The sequence below is a fragment of the Mixophyes fleayi genome, chromosome 12 (genome assembly GCF_038048845.1).
Source record: "Mixophyes fleayi isolate aMixFle1 chromosome 12, aMixFle1.hap1, whole genome shotgun sequence".
NCBI classification, from domain to species: domain Eukaryota; kingdom Metazoa; phylum Chordata; class Amphibia; order Anura; family Limnodynastidae; genus Mixophyes; species Mixophyes fleayi.
Genome location: NC_134413.1, coordinates 16,713,953 through 16,729,894, shown reverse-complemented (window position 1 = coordinate 16,729,894; position 15,942 = coordinate 16,713,953). Strand labels below are relative to the sequence as shown.

Below are 15,942 nucleotides of genomic sequence, written 5' to 3'. Positions count from 1 at the left end.
ACAATCGTTCCAAAGTGCCGATTGTCATTTCATTTGGTTGGTCGCACTGTTTAATAATCTCATCCCAATCACCTTCCGATCATGTAGTGTGTATGCACTCACAGTCACGATCTCCGTAGAGTTTACAGAGTCATGGTCTTTTCAGCCGATGCCGGCAATAAACATGTCCTGGTGACTAAATGTAGAGAGTTCTGTAGATGGAATAGTTTGTTTGTTCGTTCTGAGACTGAAAATTTTGTTTCAGAGTCACAGAAGCTAACTAAATTCATTATGACATGTGGATAGCTATAACAGGGCGGTTTTAATCAGTGTGACAGGAATGAATGACTATTGTGCTGTCATTCTCTGAAGACTAGAGGACCAGATGAAGAGCACAGATCTGAAAGCAAATCGTGTCAGTGTGTACACCTGAATCGTCCAAGCAATTGGACCTTCAGTCGTAGGTACAATCGTTGTAAATAACACGTCAGTCGAAAGATTCTTTAGTGTGTACCTGCCTTAGTGAGAAAAAGAGGCTGTGTGCTCTCCCCAAAAACACAACTCCTCTCTAAATACACCATTCCCACCTCTTTACCTAATTGAACTGGTCTTGTTCCTCACAATGAAATCTTGCTTTACATTTCGGTACAAACTTAGGCACACTCATTTTCCTAACACAATTAATGCCCTTGCACAGTCCAACTCCTCCAATCAGTAGGGGGAAACTTTTGGAACTCTTTTAGGTACAGGGAATGTAATAGAACATGCAAAAAGGAAATTACATTGGCTAAATTAGAAAATGAAAGAAACAAGTTGCAAAAGAAAGTAAGACAAACCCCCCCAAAAAAATTTAAGTATAGAAATGGTAAAAGGATTAAAAAATATAATATAGGACCCCTAAGAAGTGAGATGGGTGAATTGATAAATGATACTAAGGAAAAAGCAGAGGTATTAAACACTTTCTTTGCTTCAGTATTTACTAGAGATGAACAAATGGTAGAACTAATACATAAAAATGGAAATGAAGCCGTACCATTAATTAATACTTAGTTGACAGAGGAAGAAGTCCAAAGGTGACTGAAGAATATTAAGATAAATAAAGCTCCAGGTCCAGATGGCATTCACCCAAGGGTTCTTATGGAGCTAAACTCAGTAAACTTAAGTATCATAGATTCAATCTCATCAGGCTCAGTACCAAGGGATTGGCGAATAGCAGATGTGGTGCTGATGTTTAAAAAGAGGATGAGATCACAACCAGGGAATTATAGACCTGTAAGCCTGACATCAATAGTAGGGAAACTACTGGAAGGTATATTAAAGGATAGTATTCAAGATTACTTGGTGCGCAATAACATTATTAGTGAGAATCAACATGGATTTGTGAGGGATAGGTCATGTCAAACTAATCTAATTAGTTTCTACGAGGGAGTCAGTGGGAACTTAGACCAGGGCAGCACAGTAGATGTGGTCTACTTAGATTTTGCAAAGGCCTTTGATAAGTGCCACACAAGAGGTTGGTTTACAAAAAAGGGAACTGGGTCTAGGAAACAACATTCGTACTTGGATCAAAAACTGGTTAGAGAATAGGGAACAGAGAGTTCTGATAAATGGAACATTTTCTAATTGGTCAAAAGTTTTAAGTGGAGTACCTTAAGGTTCCGTGCTGGGACCACTCCTTTTTAATATATTTATTAATGACCTTGGCGATGCTTTAGAGAGTAAAGTTTCTATTTTTGTAGATGACACTAAACTCTGTAAGGTAATAAAATCAGAGCATGATGTAGCTTCTCTACAGAGGGACTTAAATAAACTGGAGGATTTGGCACCAAATGGAATATGAGGTTTAGCATAGATAAATGTATGGTTATGCATTTATGGATCAAAAACAAGAACGCAATCTATAAATTAAATGGAATTAATTTGGGAGAATCTATAATGGAAAAGGATTTGGGAGTGCTCGTAGACAGTAGACTTAGCAATAGTGCTCAATGTCAAGCAGCAGCTGCAAGGGCAAACAAAGTATTGGCAAGCACAAAAAGGGGCATAGATGCAAGGAAAGACAGTGTTATTTTGCCACTGTATAAATCGTTGGTAAGACCTCATCTTGAATATGCAGTACAGTTCTGGGCACCACTCTATAAAAAAGATAATTTGGAACTAGAAAGGGTTCAGAGAAGGGCGACAAAATTGATAAAAGGTATGGAGTCATTAAGTTATGAGGAAAGGTTAGCCAGTTTAGACATGTTTACTTTAGAAAAGAGGCGTCTAAGAGGAGATATGATTACTATGTACAAATACATTAAGGGTCAATACAGAGAACTTTCATGGGAACTATTAACCCCAACGACTATACACAGGACACGCGGTCACCCCCTAAGGTTAGAGGAGAGGAAATTTCACAACCAGCAAAGGAAGGGATTCTTTACAGTAAGGGCAGTCAAGATATGGAATTCACTGCCAGGGAAGGTTGTGATGGCAGATTCAATAGATATGTTTAAGAAAGGGTTAGACACATTTTTTGCGTAAAACTGTATCCAGGGATACGACCAATAATTAAAATGAAGGATAGTAGTGGATATAGGGTAAAAATAGCACTGCCATATTGGGTCTGGGGGGATATTCACAATTGAAACAGATTGTCGGTTGCTTACTCTGGATTAATTTCAAATATAAGTGAGGGATCGCAGGAGATGAAAATAGGTTGAACTTGATGGACAAGGGCACCATAGGGTCTTAATCCGGCTCTGGTTTTGCCAACACTCACAGACTGAGCTGAGATGAGGAGATTGGAATCTACTTTTTAAATACCGGCTTTTTTTTACCTATTTCGTGGGCTGTATAAACAAAAAATGAAAGTGCCTGGTACTGGGAATTTCCCATGGAGTCTGCAGTGAATTGGGAATTTCCCACACCACACCAATCTTAATTGCTTTATATATTTGCTGCCAAAGCTGCAAAAAGAAAATTCTTTCCATAGGACGACATTCCAGGAAAACTGTGAATTGTGCCACATGAAAGATGTGATTTAGCAATGTCTATTTACTTTACTGAGCCGCTTTTAGGAGACCCTGTGTCACATCTCTTTTGTACCGTATTTTTTGTTTTTACTGTGGTATCATGCGTCAGTGTGATCTTGAAATGAAAGGGTTCAATGTGTGGAAAAATTAAATTACAATTCTGCTTTAAGGTGCGTTTAATTATTGAAAGTTTTTCTATTCAGTCTCCATCACCTCCTTGCCCGTTATGTCCCCAGATCTGAAATGCACGAGGCTAGAACCAGTCGTGGCCAATAACATCTCTGTAATAAGCACAGCAGCACAAAGTATTTCAGTATATGAGTATGCTGAACTGATGGAAGACATTAACCTGTTCACGTCCAGTTTCAGATTGAAGAAAAAAAAATAAAGTAAAGAAAATATATAGAAAAAAAATAACTTTATTTACAAAAAAAAAAAAATATTTTAGTAATAAAGCATTTTTTCTGCTAGTAGCCTCCTGTTATCTGCAATCTAAGATGATGATAGCGATAGGATGACATTCATTGCATGGGGACAGACTTGGCGACAGCTATCACCGGTGGGGGCTTCATAAATACATCCTAAATCCTGCACAAATTCACATTTTAGGGCTATTCTCTGTTTGATAAATAGACTCCTGAGTCATGAGGAAACAATGTATTATTAATCTCTTCTATTTTAAATAGAGATGGGCGGGTCCGGTTCTCCGAGAACCGAACCCACCCGAACTTTGGGTATCCGAGTACCGAGCTGAGCAGCTCGGTACTCTCCCGCCCATTCCGAATCCAAATCGAGGCCGAACGTCATTGTGACGTCGTCGGATCTCGGGACTCGGTTCTCGCGATACTTCAACTTTATAAATACACGCCTCCACAGCAATCCATCGCCATTTGACAGAGGGAGAGAGCAGGGTGTAGTCATAGGCTAATTAGAGCAGGGACAGAGAATACCATATTGTTCTTGCAATTGCTCTAACCAAAATCGCTAGTGCAGAGAGGAGGATAGAGGTTTATTATTTTTTCTTCATATTTGGCACTCCCCAGCGCTTTTGGGGTGTCCCCCATAATTGTGCATTAATATTTCTGGCTGTCAAAAGTCATATCTGTCAGCAGTATCTACTAAATAATTTGTAGCACACCTCAGTGTTTTTGGGGTGTCCTCCCTAATTGTGCATTAATATTTCTGGCTGTCAAAAGTCATATCTGTCAGCAGTATCTACTCAATAATTTTTAGCACTCCTCAGTGTTTTTGGGGTGTCCTCCCTAATTGTGCATTAATATTTCTGGCTGTCAAAAGTCATATCTGTCAGCAGTATCTACTAAATAATTTGTAGCACACCTCAGTGTTTTTGGGGTGTCCTCCCTAATTGTGCATTAATATTTCTGGCTGTCAAAAGTCATATCTGTCAGCAGTATCTACTCAATAATTTTTAGCACTCCTCAGTGTTTTTGGGGTGTCCTCCCTAATTGTGCATTAATATTTCTGGCTGTCAAAAGTCATATCTGTCAGCAGTATCTACTCAATAATTTTTAGCACTCCTCAGTGTTTTTGGGGTGTCCTCCCTAATTGTGCATTAATATTTCTGGCTGTCAAAAGTCATATCTGTCAGCAGTATCTACTCAATAATTTGTAGCACACCTCAGTGTTTTTGGGGTGTCCTCCCTAATTGTGCATTAATATTTCTGGCTGTCAAAAGTCATATCTGTCAGCAGTATCTACTCAATAATTTTTAGCACTCCTCAGTGTTTTTGGGGTGTCCTCCCTAATTGTGCATTAATATTTCTGGCTGTCAAAAGTCATATCTGTCAGCAGTATCTACTCAATAATTTTTAGCACTCCTCAGTGTTTTTGGGGTGTCCTCCCTAATTGTGCATTAATATTTCTGGCTGTCAAAAGTCATATCTGTCAGCAGTATCTACTCAATAATTTTTAGCACTCCTCAGTGTTTTTGGGGTGTCCTCCCTAATTGTGCATTAATATTTCTGGCTGTCAAAAGTCATATCTGTCAGCAGTATCTACTCAATAATTTTTAGCACTCCTCAGTGTTTTTGGGGTGTCCTCCCTAATTGTGCATTAATATTTCTGGCTGTCAAAAGTCATATCTGTCAGCAGTATCTACTCAATAATTTTTAGCACTCCTCAGTGTTTTTGGGGTGTCCTCCCTAATTGTGCATTAATATTTCTGGCTGTCAAAAGTCATATCTGTCAGCAGTATCTACTCAATAATTTTTAGCACTCCTCAGTGTTTTTGGGGTGTCCTCCCTAATTGTGCATTAATATTTCTGGCTGTCAAAAGTCATATCTGTCAGCAGTATCTACTCAATAATTTTTAGCACTCCTCAGTGTTTTTGGGGTGTCCTCCCTAATTGTGCATTAATATTTCTGGCTGTCAAAAGTCATATCTGTCAGCAGTATCTACTCAATAATTTTTAGCACTCCTCAGTGTTTTTGGGGTGTCCTCCCTAATTGTGCATTAATATTTCTGGCTGTCAAAAGTCATATCTGTCAGCAGTATCTACTCAATAATTTGTAGCACACCTCAGTGTTTTTGGGGTGTCCTCCCTAATTGTGCATTAATATTTCTGGCTGTCAAAAGTCATATCTGTCAGCAGTATCTACTCAATAATTTTTAGCACTCCTCAGTGTTTTTGGGGTGTCCTCCCTAATTGTGCATTAATATTTCTGGCTGTCAAAAGTCATATCTGTCAGCAGTATCTACTCAATAATTTTTAGCACTCCTCAGTGTTTTTGGGGTGTCCTCCCTAATTGTGCATTAATATTTCTGGCTGTCAAAAGTCATATCTGTCAGCAGTATCTACTCAATAATTTTTAGCACACCTCAGTGTTTTTGGGGTGTCCTCCCTAATTGTGCATTAATATTTCTGGCTGTCAAAAGTCATATCTGTCAGCAGTATCTACTCAATAATTTTTAGCACTCCTCAGTGTTTTTGGGGTGTCCTCCCTAATTGTGCATTAATATTTCTGGCTGTCAAAAGTCATATCTGTCAGCAGTATCTACTCAATAATTTTTAGCACTCCTCAGTGTTTTTGGGGTGTCCTCCCTAATTGTGCATTAATATTTCTGGCTGTCAAAAGTCATATCTGTCAGCAGTATCTACTCAATAATTTTTAGCACACCTCAGTGTTTTTGGGGTGTCCTCCCTAATTGTGCATTAATATTTCTGGCTGTCAAAAGTCATATCTGTCAGCAGTATCTACTCAATAATTTTTAGCACTCCTCAGTGTTTTTGGGGTGTCCTCCCTAATTGTGCATTAATATTTCTGGCTGTCAAAAGTCATATCTGTCAGCAGTATCTACTCAATAATTTGTAGCACACCTCAGTGTTTTTGGGGTGTCCTCCCTAATTGTGCATTAATATTTCTGGCTGTCAAAAGTCATATCTGTCAGCAGTATCTACTCAATAATTTTTAGCACTCCTCAGTGTTTTTGGGGTGTCCTCCCTAATTGTGCATTAATATTTCTGGCTGTCAAAAGTCATATCTGTCAGCAGTATCTACTCAATAATTTTTAGCACTCCTCAGTGTTTTTGGGGTGTCCTCCCTAATTGTGCATTAATATTTCTGGCTGTCAAAAGTCATATCTGTCAGCAGTATCTACTCAATAATTTGTAGCACACCTCAGTGTTTTTGGGGTGTCCTCCCTAATTGTGCATTAATATTTCTGGCTGTCAAAAGTCATATCTGTCAGCAGTATCTACTCAATAATTTTTAGCACTCCTCAGTGTTTTTGGGGTGTCCTCCCTAATTGTGCATTAATATTTCTGGCTGTCAAAAGTCATATCTGTCAGCAGTATCTACTCAATAATTTTTAGCACACCTCAGTGTTTTTGGGGTGTCCTCCCTAATTGTGCATTAATATTTCTGGCTGTCAAAAGTCATATCTGTCAGCAGTATCTACTCAATAATTTTTAGCACTCCTCAGTGTTTTTGGGGTGTCCTCCCTAATTGTGCATTAATATTTCTGGCTGTCAAAAGTCATATCTGTCAGCAGTATCTACTCAATAATTTGTAGCACACCTCAGTGTTTTTGGGGTGTCCTCCCTAATTGTGCATTAATATTTCTGGCTGTCAAAAGTCATATCTGTCAGCAGTATCTACTCAATAATTTTTAGCACTCCTCAGTGTTTTTGGGGTGTCCTCCCTAATTGTGCATTAATATTTCTGGCTGTCAAAAGTCATATCTGTCAGCAGTATCTACTCAATAATTTTTAGCACTCCTCAGTGTTTTTGGGGTGTCCTCCCTAATTGTGCATTAATATTTCTGGCTGTCAAAAGTCATATCTGTCAGCAGTATCTACTCAATAATTTTTAGCACTCCTCAGTGTTTTTGGGGTGTCCTCCCTAATTGTGCATTAATATTTCTGGCTGTCAAAAGTCATATCTGTCAGCAGTATCTACTCAATAATTTTTAGCACTCCTCAGTGTTTTTGGGGTGTCCTCCCTAATTGTGCATTAATATTTCTGGCTGTCAAAAGTCATATCTGTCAGCAGTATCTACTCAATAATTTTTAGCACTCCTCAGTGTTTTTGGGGTGTCCTCCCTAATTGTGCATTAATATTTCTGGCTGTCAAAAGTCATATCTGTCAGCAGTATCTACTCAATAATTTTTAGCACTCCTCAGTGTTTTTGGGGTGTCCTCCCTAATTGTGCATTAATATTTCTGGCTGTCAAAAGTCATATCTGTCAGCAGTATCTACTCAATAATTTTTAGCACTCCTCAGTGTTTTTGGGGTGTCCTCCCTAATTGTGCATTAATATTTCTGGCTGTCAAAAGTCATATCTGTCAGCAGTATCTACTCAATAATTTTTAGCACTCCTCAGTGTTTTTGGGGTGTCCTCCCTAATTGTGCATTAATATTTCTGGCTGTCAAAAGTCATATCTGTCAGCAGTATCTACTCAATAATTTTTAGCACTCCTCAGTGTTTTTGGGGTGTCCTCCCTAATTGTGCATTAATATTTCTGGCTGTCAAAAGTCATATCTGTCAGCAGTATCTACTCAATAATTTTTAGCACTCCTCAGTGGTTTGCGCTCAGAATGGATTCAAAGCAGTCCACATATGATCTAAATGAGCAACCAGGTTCTGTCACCAGTCCTGATGTTAGTGTTCCCAGTACGTCATCTGGCCAAGGCGATGTCAAACAACAGAGTGTTTTCAAATTAGTGCAAAAAACAAAAACCAAAAAAAAATTTACTGTATTGAAGCGAAAAAGAAGTGTAACTGAGCAAAAGTTAAGTGACGATAAAAAAAAAATTGCAAGCATGCCATTCTACACACGCAGTGGCAAAGAGAGAATGAGGCCTTCACCTTTGGCTATTAGTGGCAGATCCCAAAAAGTTACCCAGGCTACAATTGGTGCACAACTACTGTTACGCGTCAAAGCTGAGCTGCAAGATACCAGTGAGGCATTACAGGAGAATATTTGCTCTGATTCACAAATGACAACAATCCCTGTGGAGAGTCCATCCAACAGTGGGATGTCTAATCGTGAGCATTCTGCTGATGTGTGCCTTAATAGCCCGAGTGTAGCCGGTGATACCCAAATTGAGGATGCCACTTTGGAATTAGAAGAGGATGAGGGGGAGATTTGTGTAGGCGACGAGGGCGCTAATGAGGATGTTGATGAGGATGAGGTTGTTTGTGTAAGTCCTGCACCAGTGGCAGCAGTTCTGGCACGTGACAAGAAAAAGGCCATTGTCATGCCTGGGCATAAAACAAAAAAATCCACTTCTTATGTGTGGAATTATTTCTACCCAAATCCAGACAACAATTGTATAGCCATTTGTAGTGTATGTGAAGCCACAGTCAGTCGAGGGAGGGACCTTAACCATCTTGGAACCTCGTCTATGTTACGCCATCTAACGAGAGTTCATGGCAAAGTGTTGGGAAAAGCTGAAAGTTCTTCCCAAAAGAATACAAGCACTCCCTCATCAGCTAAGACCCTCCGCTCACCGACATACCGACGGCTACAAAATACACCCACCACACCATCCTCATCAATATCCTCAGTAGCGCTCGGAGTTAGCCCGGCATCCCACTTAAGGCTGGATGACTCCGGCACTATTATTGATTCCTCTGAAGAAAGCGTTAGTCCTGCTGCTGCTGTTGCTGCTGCTGGGGGTGAATCGTCATCCCAGAGGCAGGTGAATAAAATGAGCAGTCCTACATTTCAGCAATTAACTGTGAAACAATCATTTGCGAGGGGAAGCAAATATGACAGCAGTCACCCAGTCGCCAAGCGAATCACAGACGCCATGGCTGCAATGTTAGTGTTAGATCTGCGTCCAATCTCCACAATAAACGCAGCTGGTTTTTCACAGTTAATTGAGGTTTTGTGTCCGCGTTACAGAATTCCATCGCGACACCATTTCTCCCGTAAAGCTATTCCACAACTATACCAAAAAGTGTGTAAAAATGTAGAGATTGCGCTGAAAAATGCCATTCTGCCCACTGTTCACTTAACCACAGATATGTGGACAAGTGGAAGTGGCCAAACCAAAGACTATATGACTGTGACAGCCCACTGGGTTGGTCATTCACCTTCACCAGCAGGAACAGCAGCAGCATGTACACCACTACGTAACATTTGTCACAGGCAGGCCACTCTTTGTATCACCGGCTTCACTAACAGGCATACGGCTGACAATTTGTTACGCAAACTGAGAGATGTGATTGATGCATGGCTTATACCACTCGGACTCTCCCCAGGGTATGTCATTTCAGATAACGCCAACAATATAGTGCGAGCATTACAGCTGGGTGATTTCCAACATATTCCCTGTTTTGCTCACACCATCAACTTGGTGGTGCAGAGCTTCCTACGAAATAACCGTGAGGTGCAGGAGATGCTTTCGGTGGCCCGTAAAATTTCAGGCCATTTCAGGCATTCAGCCACAGCATGTAGGAGATTACAGCAGCTCCAAGAGCAGTTTAACTTGCCCTGCCACCAACTTAAGCAAGAGGTGGTAACTCGGTGGAATTCCACCCTGTACATGCTTCAGAGGATGGAGGAACAGCGCAAAGCCATCCAAGCATATTGCACAAGTCATGACATTGGGAAAGGAGGGGGGATGTATTTCACTCTTGCACAGTGGGGAATCCTTTCAGTGCTGTGCAAGGTGCTGAAACCATTTGAAGTTGTGACATGTGAGGTCAGTGCAGACTCTGCTAGTTTGAGCCAAGTCATTCCTTTAATTAGACTATTGGAAAAGCAGCTTGAGAAAATGAAGGAGGAGCTGAAAGCAAGCAATTCAGCAAAGTATGTTGGCCTTGTCGATCAAGTACTTAATTCGCTTCACAATGATCCTCGAGTTATTAAGATCTTGAACTCGGATCAGTACGTTTTGGCCACTGTGCTTGATCCAAGGTTTAAAACCTACATTGAGTCTTTACTTGTAAATGAGCGAGATGTGAACTTTTGCAAGGAGCTATTGCTCAGCAAGTTGGCCGCTGAACTGGGCCTCGGCTTGACGACGTGTCCTCCTTCACTTTCTCAAGCTGTTGCTCGTAAAAAATTAAATTTCCAAAAAAGAAGCAGGGAAGACACAGGGGGCAGACGAGAACAATTTAACATCTGGGCTGGTTTGAAGGATTTTTCAAAAAAATGTGTCACTTTGCCCATAAGTCCATCCAATATGAGTATAAACATGCAAAGGATGGTGGAGGATTACTTTCAAGAGGTAGTTGATATGGAAATGTCAGACAGTCCCTTTCCTTACTGGGAAGAAAAGCAGGCCATTTGGAAACCCATGTACAAACTTGCTTTGCAATACCTAAGCTGCCCACCCTCCAGTGTGTACTCTGAACGAGTGTTCAGCACAGCAGGGAACTTAGTCAGTGATCGCCGTAGAAGGTTACTTCCCAAAAATGTGGAGAAAATGATGTTTATAAAAATGAACTACATCTTCCACGAGGAAGGCCTTCACCATCCAAGACATCCAAGCACTGACTGTTCTCTAATGGCGGATTCAAGCGGCGATGAATTGATAGTCTGTGATGATGACGTACACACTGATGAGGGTGAGGATGAAGCTGAAGATGATGCCGATAACATCTTTTTAAAACTTTCTATGTAAGTGTAGGGTGCAATCTACCCCCAAAGAGGAAAGGGACTTGTGGCATTTCCATATCACATACCATCTTGAAAGGCTGCTGTTAGGGCAATTTATCCTTAAGGGTAGGGTGTTATAGACAGAGTGACCCTAAACTGGCTTTGTCCATTTTTCATAATATTGTACAGTCTATAATGGCTGAATTTTTTAGTATTTTATACAAGTGGAGGGGGGCCTAGAGAGACAGAAACCAAACTGGCTTTCTCCATGTCAATTAATATTGTACAGTCTATAATGGCTGAATTTTTTGGTATTTTATACAAGTGGAGGGGGGCCTAGAGAGACAGAGTGACCCCAAACTGTCTTTCTCCATGTCAATTAATATTGTACAGTCTATAATGGCTGAATTTTTTAGTATTTTATACAAGTGGAGGGGGGCCTAGAGAGACAGAAACCAAACTGGCTTTCTCCATGTCAATTAATATTGTACAGTCTATAATGGCTGAATTTTTTGGTATTTTATACAAGTGGAGGGGGGCCTAGAGAGACAGAGTGACCCCAAACTGTCTTTCTCCATGTCAATTAATATTGTACAGTCTATAATGGCTGAATTTTTTAGTATTTTATACAAGTGGAGGGGGGCCTAGAGAGACAGAAACCAAACTGGCTTTCTCCATGTCAATTAATATTGTACAGTCTATAATGGCTGAATTTTTTGGTATTTTATACAAGTGGAGGGGGGCCTAGAGAGACAGAGTGACCCCAAACTGTCTTTCTCCATGTCAATTAATATTGTACAGTCTATAATGGCTGAATTTTTTAGTATTTTATACAAGTGGAGGGGGGCCTAGAGAGACAGAAACCAAACTGGCTTTCTCCATGTCAATTAATATTGTACAGTCTATAATGGCTGAATTTTTTGGTATTTTATACAAGTGGAGGGGGGCCTAGAGAGACAGAGTGACCCCAAACTGTCTTTCTCCATGTCAATTAATATTGTACAGTCTATAATGGCTGAATTTTTTAGTATTTTATACAAGTGGAGGGGGGCCTAGAGAGACAGAAACCAAACTGGCTTTCTCCATGTCAATTAATATTGTACAGTCTATAATGGCTGAATTTTTTGCTATTTTATACAAGTGGAGGGGGGCCTTGAGAGACAGAAACCAAACTGGCTTTTTCCATTTCTTTACATATTTAACTATAAGTGTAGGGTGTAATATACATTCAAAGACGATGGCTGCATTGCCAATATGCATAGATGGAGAGGAAGACAATCTGTTTTGTGTGTAGAATAGGCCTACCAACGAAGAATTAAACTGTTTTTTTGGATGATTTATTACCTCAACAATTAGATTACTTGTCTCTAAAACAGTTGGAGCACTAAATTGGGTTAATTTAGGCCCAAAAACATGGATTTTCCCAAAAAATAGCAAAACAAAACCAAACAAAACCAAAACCAAAACCAAAACACGCAATGGCGGTTTTGCAAAACCAAAACCAAAACCAAAACACGACGGTAATCCAGATCCAAAACCGAATCCAAAACCAAAACACGGGGGTCAGTGACCATCTCTAATTTTAAATAGAGTTAATACATCCAACTTGCTTCTTAAGCTGGGTACACACCTATGAAATCTTACTGCAGATGCGATTGATGTAATGATTTATCCAATGATTGAAAGTTCCGATGAGCACACAGATTCATGTGTACACATCTACACAATTTATCTTCAGATCTGTGATCTTCATCTGTAATAACCATCTGCGGTAAAGATCGTGACTCTGCATACTCTACAGAGATCTGTCTACACTGCTGGTCCTGAGTGCGTACACACTTCCACATTTACCCAACATCGTTCCATTGTTGATCGTAAGAGAGTTTAGAAAACCAAATCAAATGATACAACATACTTGCCTACTCTCCCAGAATTCCTGGCAGGCTCCCGAATTTGGGGGAGTCCTCCCGGACTCCCAGAAGAGTAGACAAACCTCCCGGATTCGCCAAAATTCACGGCATTAAGCCCCACCCCCACTGGTCAATGCTGTGAATTTTGGCATCTTATAGTGGGGGCGGGGCTATGGTGACGCGACAAAGTCACCACGCCCCCTCCTACCCCCTGGAACATGATAGGGGAGAAGTTTGGAGAGTCGGTATGTGATACAAGTGCTTTGGTACAATAAAACCTGATCGTCGGACTGTACACACTAATGCGATATCTGAGCAAACGGTTGCTTATCGGGTGATCTACACGATAATTGCATCAGTGTGTAGTGTACCCAGCATAGTATAATGAGAATTATTTAATTTACTAATAACTTTAAATGATACGTCTCCCAGCAACGGATGTACACGGATTTTAATCAGCAGGTGGATTTGTCAGATATATATTAAAATCATGATGTATGGTAAAATAATATATGTATAGAATATATAGAATAATGTCTACATTCACTTGCAGGCTGCACATATCCCAGTATGTGTCAGAGGACTTTGATCATATGCTGTTTGAAAAGTGGTTTAACGACAATGGGAAAAAGATCGAATCTACTGGACAAGTAAGTCAACTGTCACATGATCACATCCGCCTCCCAGTCAACCTGTCACATGATCACATCCGCCTCCCAGTCAACTTGTCACATGGTCACATCCTCCTCCCAGTCAACTGTCACATGATCACATCCGCCTCCCAGTCAACTGTCACATGATCACATCTGCCTCCCAGTCAACTTGTCACATGGTCACATCCTCCTCCCAGTCAACTTGTCACATCCGCCTCCCAGTCAACCTGTCACATGGTCACATCCTCCTCCCAGTCTCCACTTTACCTGACCTGATGACCACTGACCATTAGAAACCCCGAATTACCTTATGATCCCACTTACCACACTATGGCCCTCCAGCTGACTCCTAGGTGGTGGAATTCAATTGCTGGCGATGTGGTGCGTGGACATCGCGTAGCGCACATTGCCGGCAGTTACGGTGGAAGTATCCGCTTCTTTTTCCTCGCAACTCTATCTCCGCCGCGAAGTGTGTCACGGACGTCCCGGAGACACTTTGCGACTTTTCTTCAACCATGCCTGAGAAATGACTGCTTTAATGTGATTTGTTGCTATGGGTTACAGTTTATTTAAGCACATTGCATCATGTTATCAAATAAAGTCACTAAGTTACTTATTCTATATACTTATATACATTTAATATAGGGATATAAATAGCTAAAATGTAAGATTTTATAAGTGGCTGCTCTTATTAAAAAAAAAAAAACAAATAGAGCGATAGCCGTTAATATGCACCGCTGCAAATCGCAGTGGTACATAATGAAATGCAGCTGCAATCTACCATGCTGGGAGCTTACAGTCCTTCGACGTAGACCCCTTAGCCCCTCACTCCCCCCCCCCCCCCCCCCCCCCCTCCCATGGCAAGGAATTTTTGCTCTCCACTGGCAGTGTAACGCTTCTGGCAAATGGAGGAAGCGCTATGCGCTTTGTGCGTTTCCCATCTGAGGGATACCGCAGAGACAGAGAGGCTTCAGCGGGATCTCATTGAAAAAGACAAGTAACGCCTCCTGAGATTAGTCTGGGATCAGTACACAGGAGATGAGAAGCAGTGATATCACTTGCAGCAGCAGAACATAGGAGGCAGCAGCTGTTATATTTATTCCATCTCCGCCCACAGAGTCCTCCCACTGCCTCTCCCTTGGTTTCTCTGCCGGTCTGCAGTAGAGGAACTAGTTGAGGGTTAGGGGGGTGTCAGGTAGAGAATGAATAAACATTCCTGTTATAGTTGAAATGCAGCTGCTGCTGTTTCGATTTTTAGATGATAAGAAGTCAACACTTCTACTAATACTTCTAAGACACAGTTTTGGATCTTAAAAGTGCATCCAATGACTAGATCAGGAAGAGTGGTCGGATATATTTGATTGTACAGCTCACTGTTCTATAAATGTCCGCATCAAAGAAAATGCTAACAAACTGTTCCATAGATGGTATTATGTTCCCTCGAGATTACAAAAAATATACCCACAGACTAGCGCTGACTGCTGGAGAAACTGTGGTCAGACGGGAACATTCATGCATATATGGTGGGACTGTCCCGAGATCCGACCATACTGGGCAGCAGTTATCGCATTAGCTTCAACAATTCTAAATACTCATATACCACCCGACCCTAAGCATATTTTACTGCCGATACCTCACCCAGACCTCACCAAATCTGAGCATAAACCCTTTAGACACATCATCAGCGCTGCCATATGTCAAATAGCGGCCTCTTGGAAAATTCTACACCACCAACACTTCAGATGGTCTGCAGTCGGATCTGGCATACTTACCAAATGGAGCACATTACTAGTGTGCTGAGGGGCTCCTCTGTCTCCTTTTACAAAGTCTGGTCCTCATGGGCCCTATATCATAACCAACCTCCACTCCAGTTTTAGTGTAATCTGAGCATGGAATGATATCTCTAAACAAGTTATTTTTGTCTCTTACTTGATGCATGAATCCTTAACCCCCCATCCCTTCCTCTGGTCCCTACATGTCCCCCTTCCATTCATTACCCCCCCCCCCCCTATATACCCTATTATTCTGGAATGTTAAAACAACATGGGCCACAGTGGCCTAGTGGTTAGCACTTCTGCCTCACAGCACTGGGGTCATGAGTTCGATTCCTGACCATGGCCTTATCTGTGTGGAGTTTGTATGTTCTCCCTGTGTTTGTGTGGGTTTCCTCCAGGTGCTCCAGTTTCCTCCCACACTCCAAAAACATACTGGTAGGTTAATTGACTACTAGTCTCTGTCTGTCTCCCTCTCTGTCTGTCTGTCTGTGTGTGAGTGTGTGTCTATATTAGGGAATTTAGACTGTAAGCCCCAA

The 15,942-nt window shown here is 41.1% G+C and overlaps 1 protein-coding gene across 2 annotated transcripts in view; it reads left to right on the top strand.

Annotated features, from left to right (window-relative positions):
• The window catches only part of LOC142109209 (uncharacterized), a 42,008-nt gene that overhangs the window by 9,337 nt on the left and 16,729 nt on the right, over positions 1-15,942 (top strand). For both annotated transcript variants that reach the window (XR_012680310.1, XM_075193308.1), the window contains exon 3: positions 13,532-13,628. Coding sequence is in view for 1 of the 2 variants with exons in the window: in XM_075193308.1 (XP_075049409.1) it covers positions 13,532-13,628 (97 nt within the window). In the remaining variant the exon portion in view is untranslated. The remainder of the gene's footprint in view (positions 1-13,531; positions 13,629-15,942) is intronic.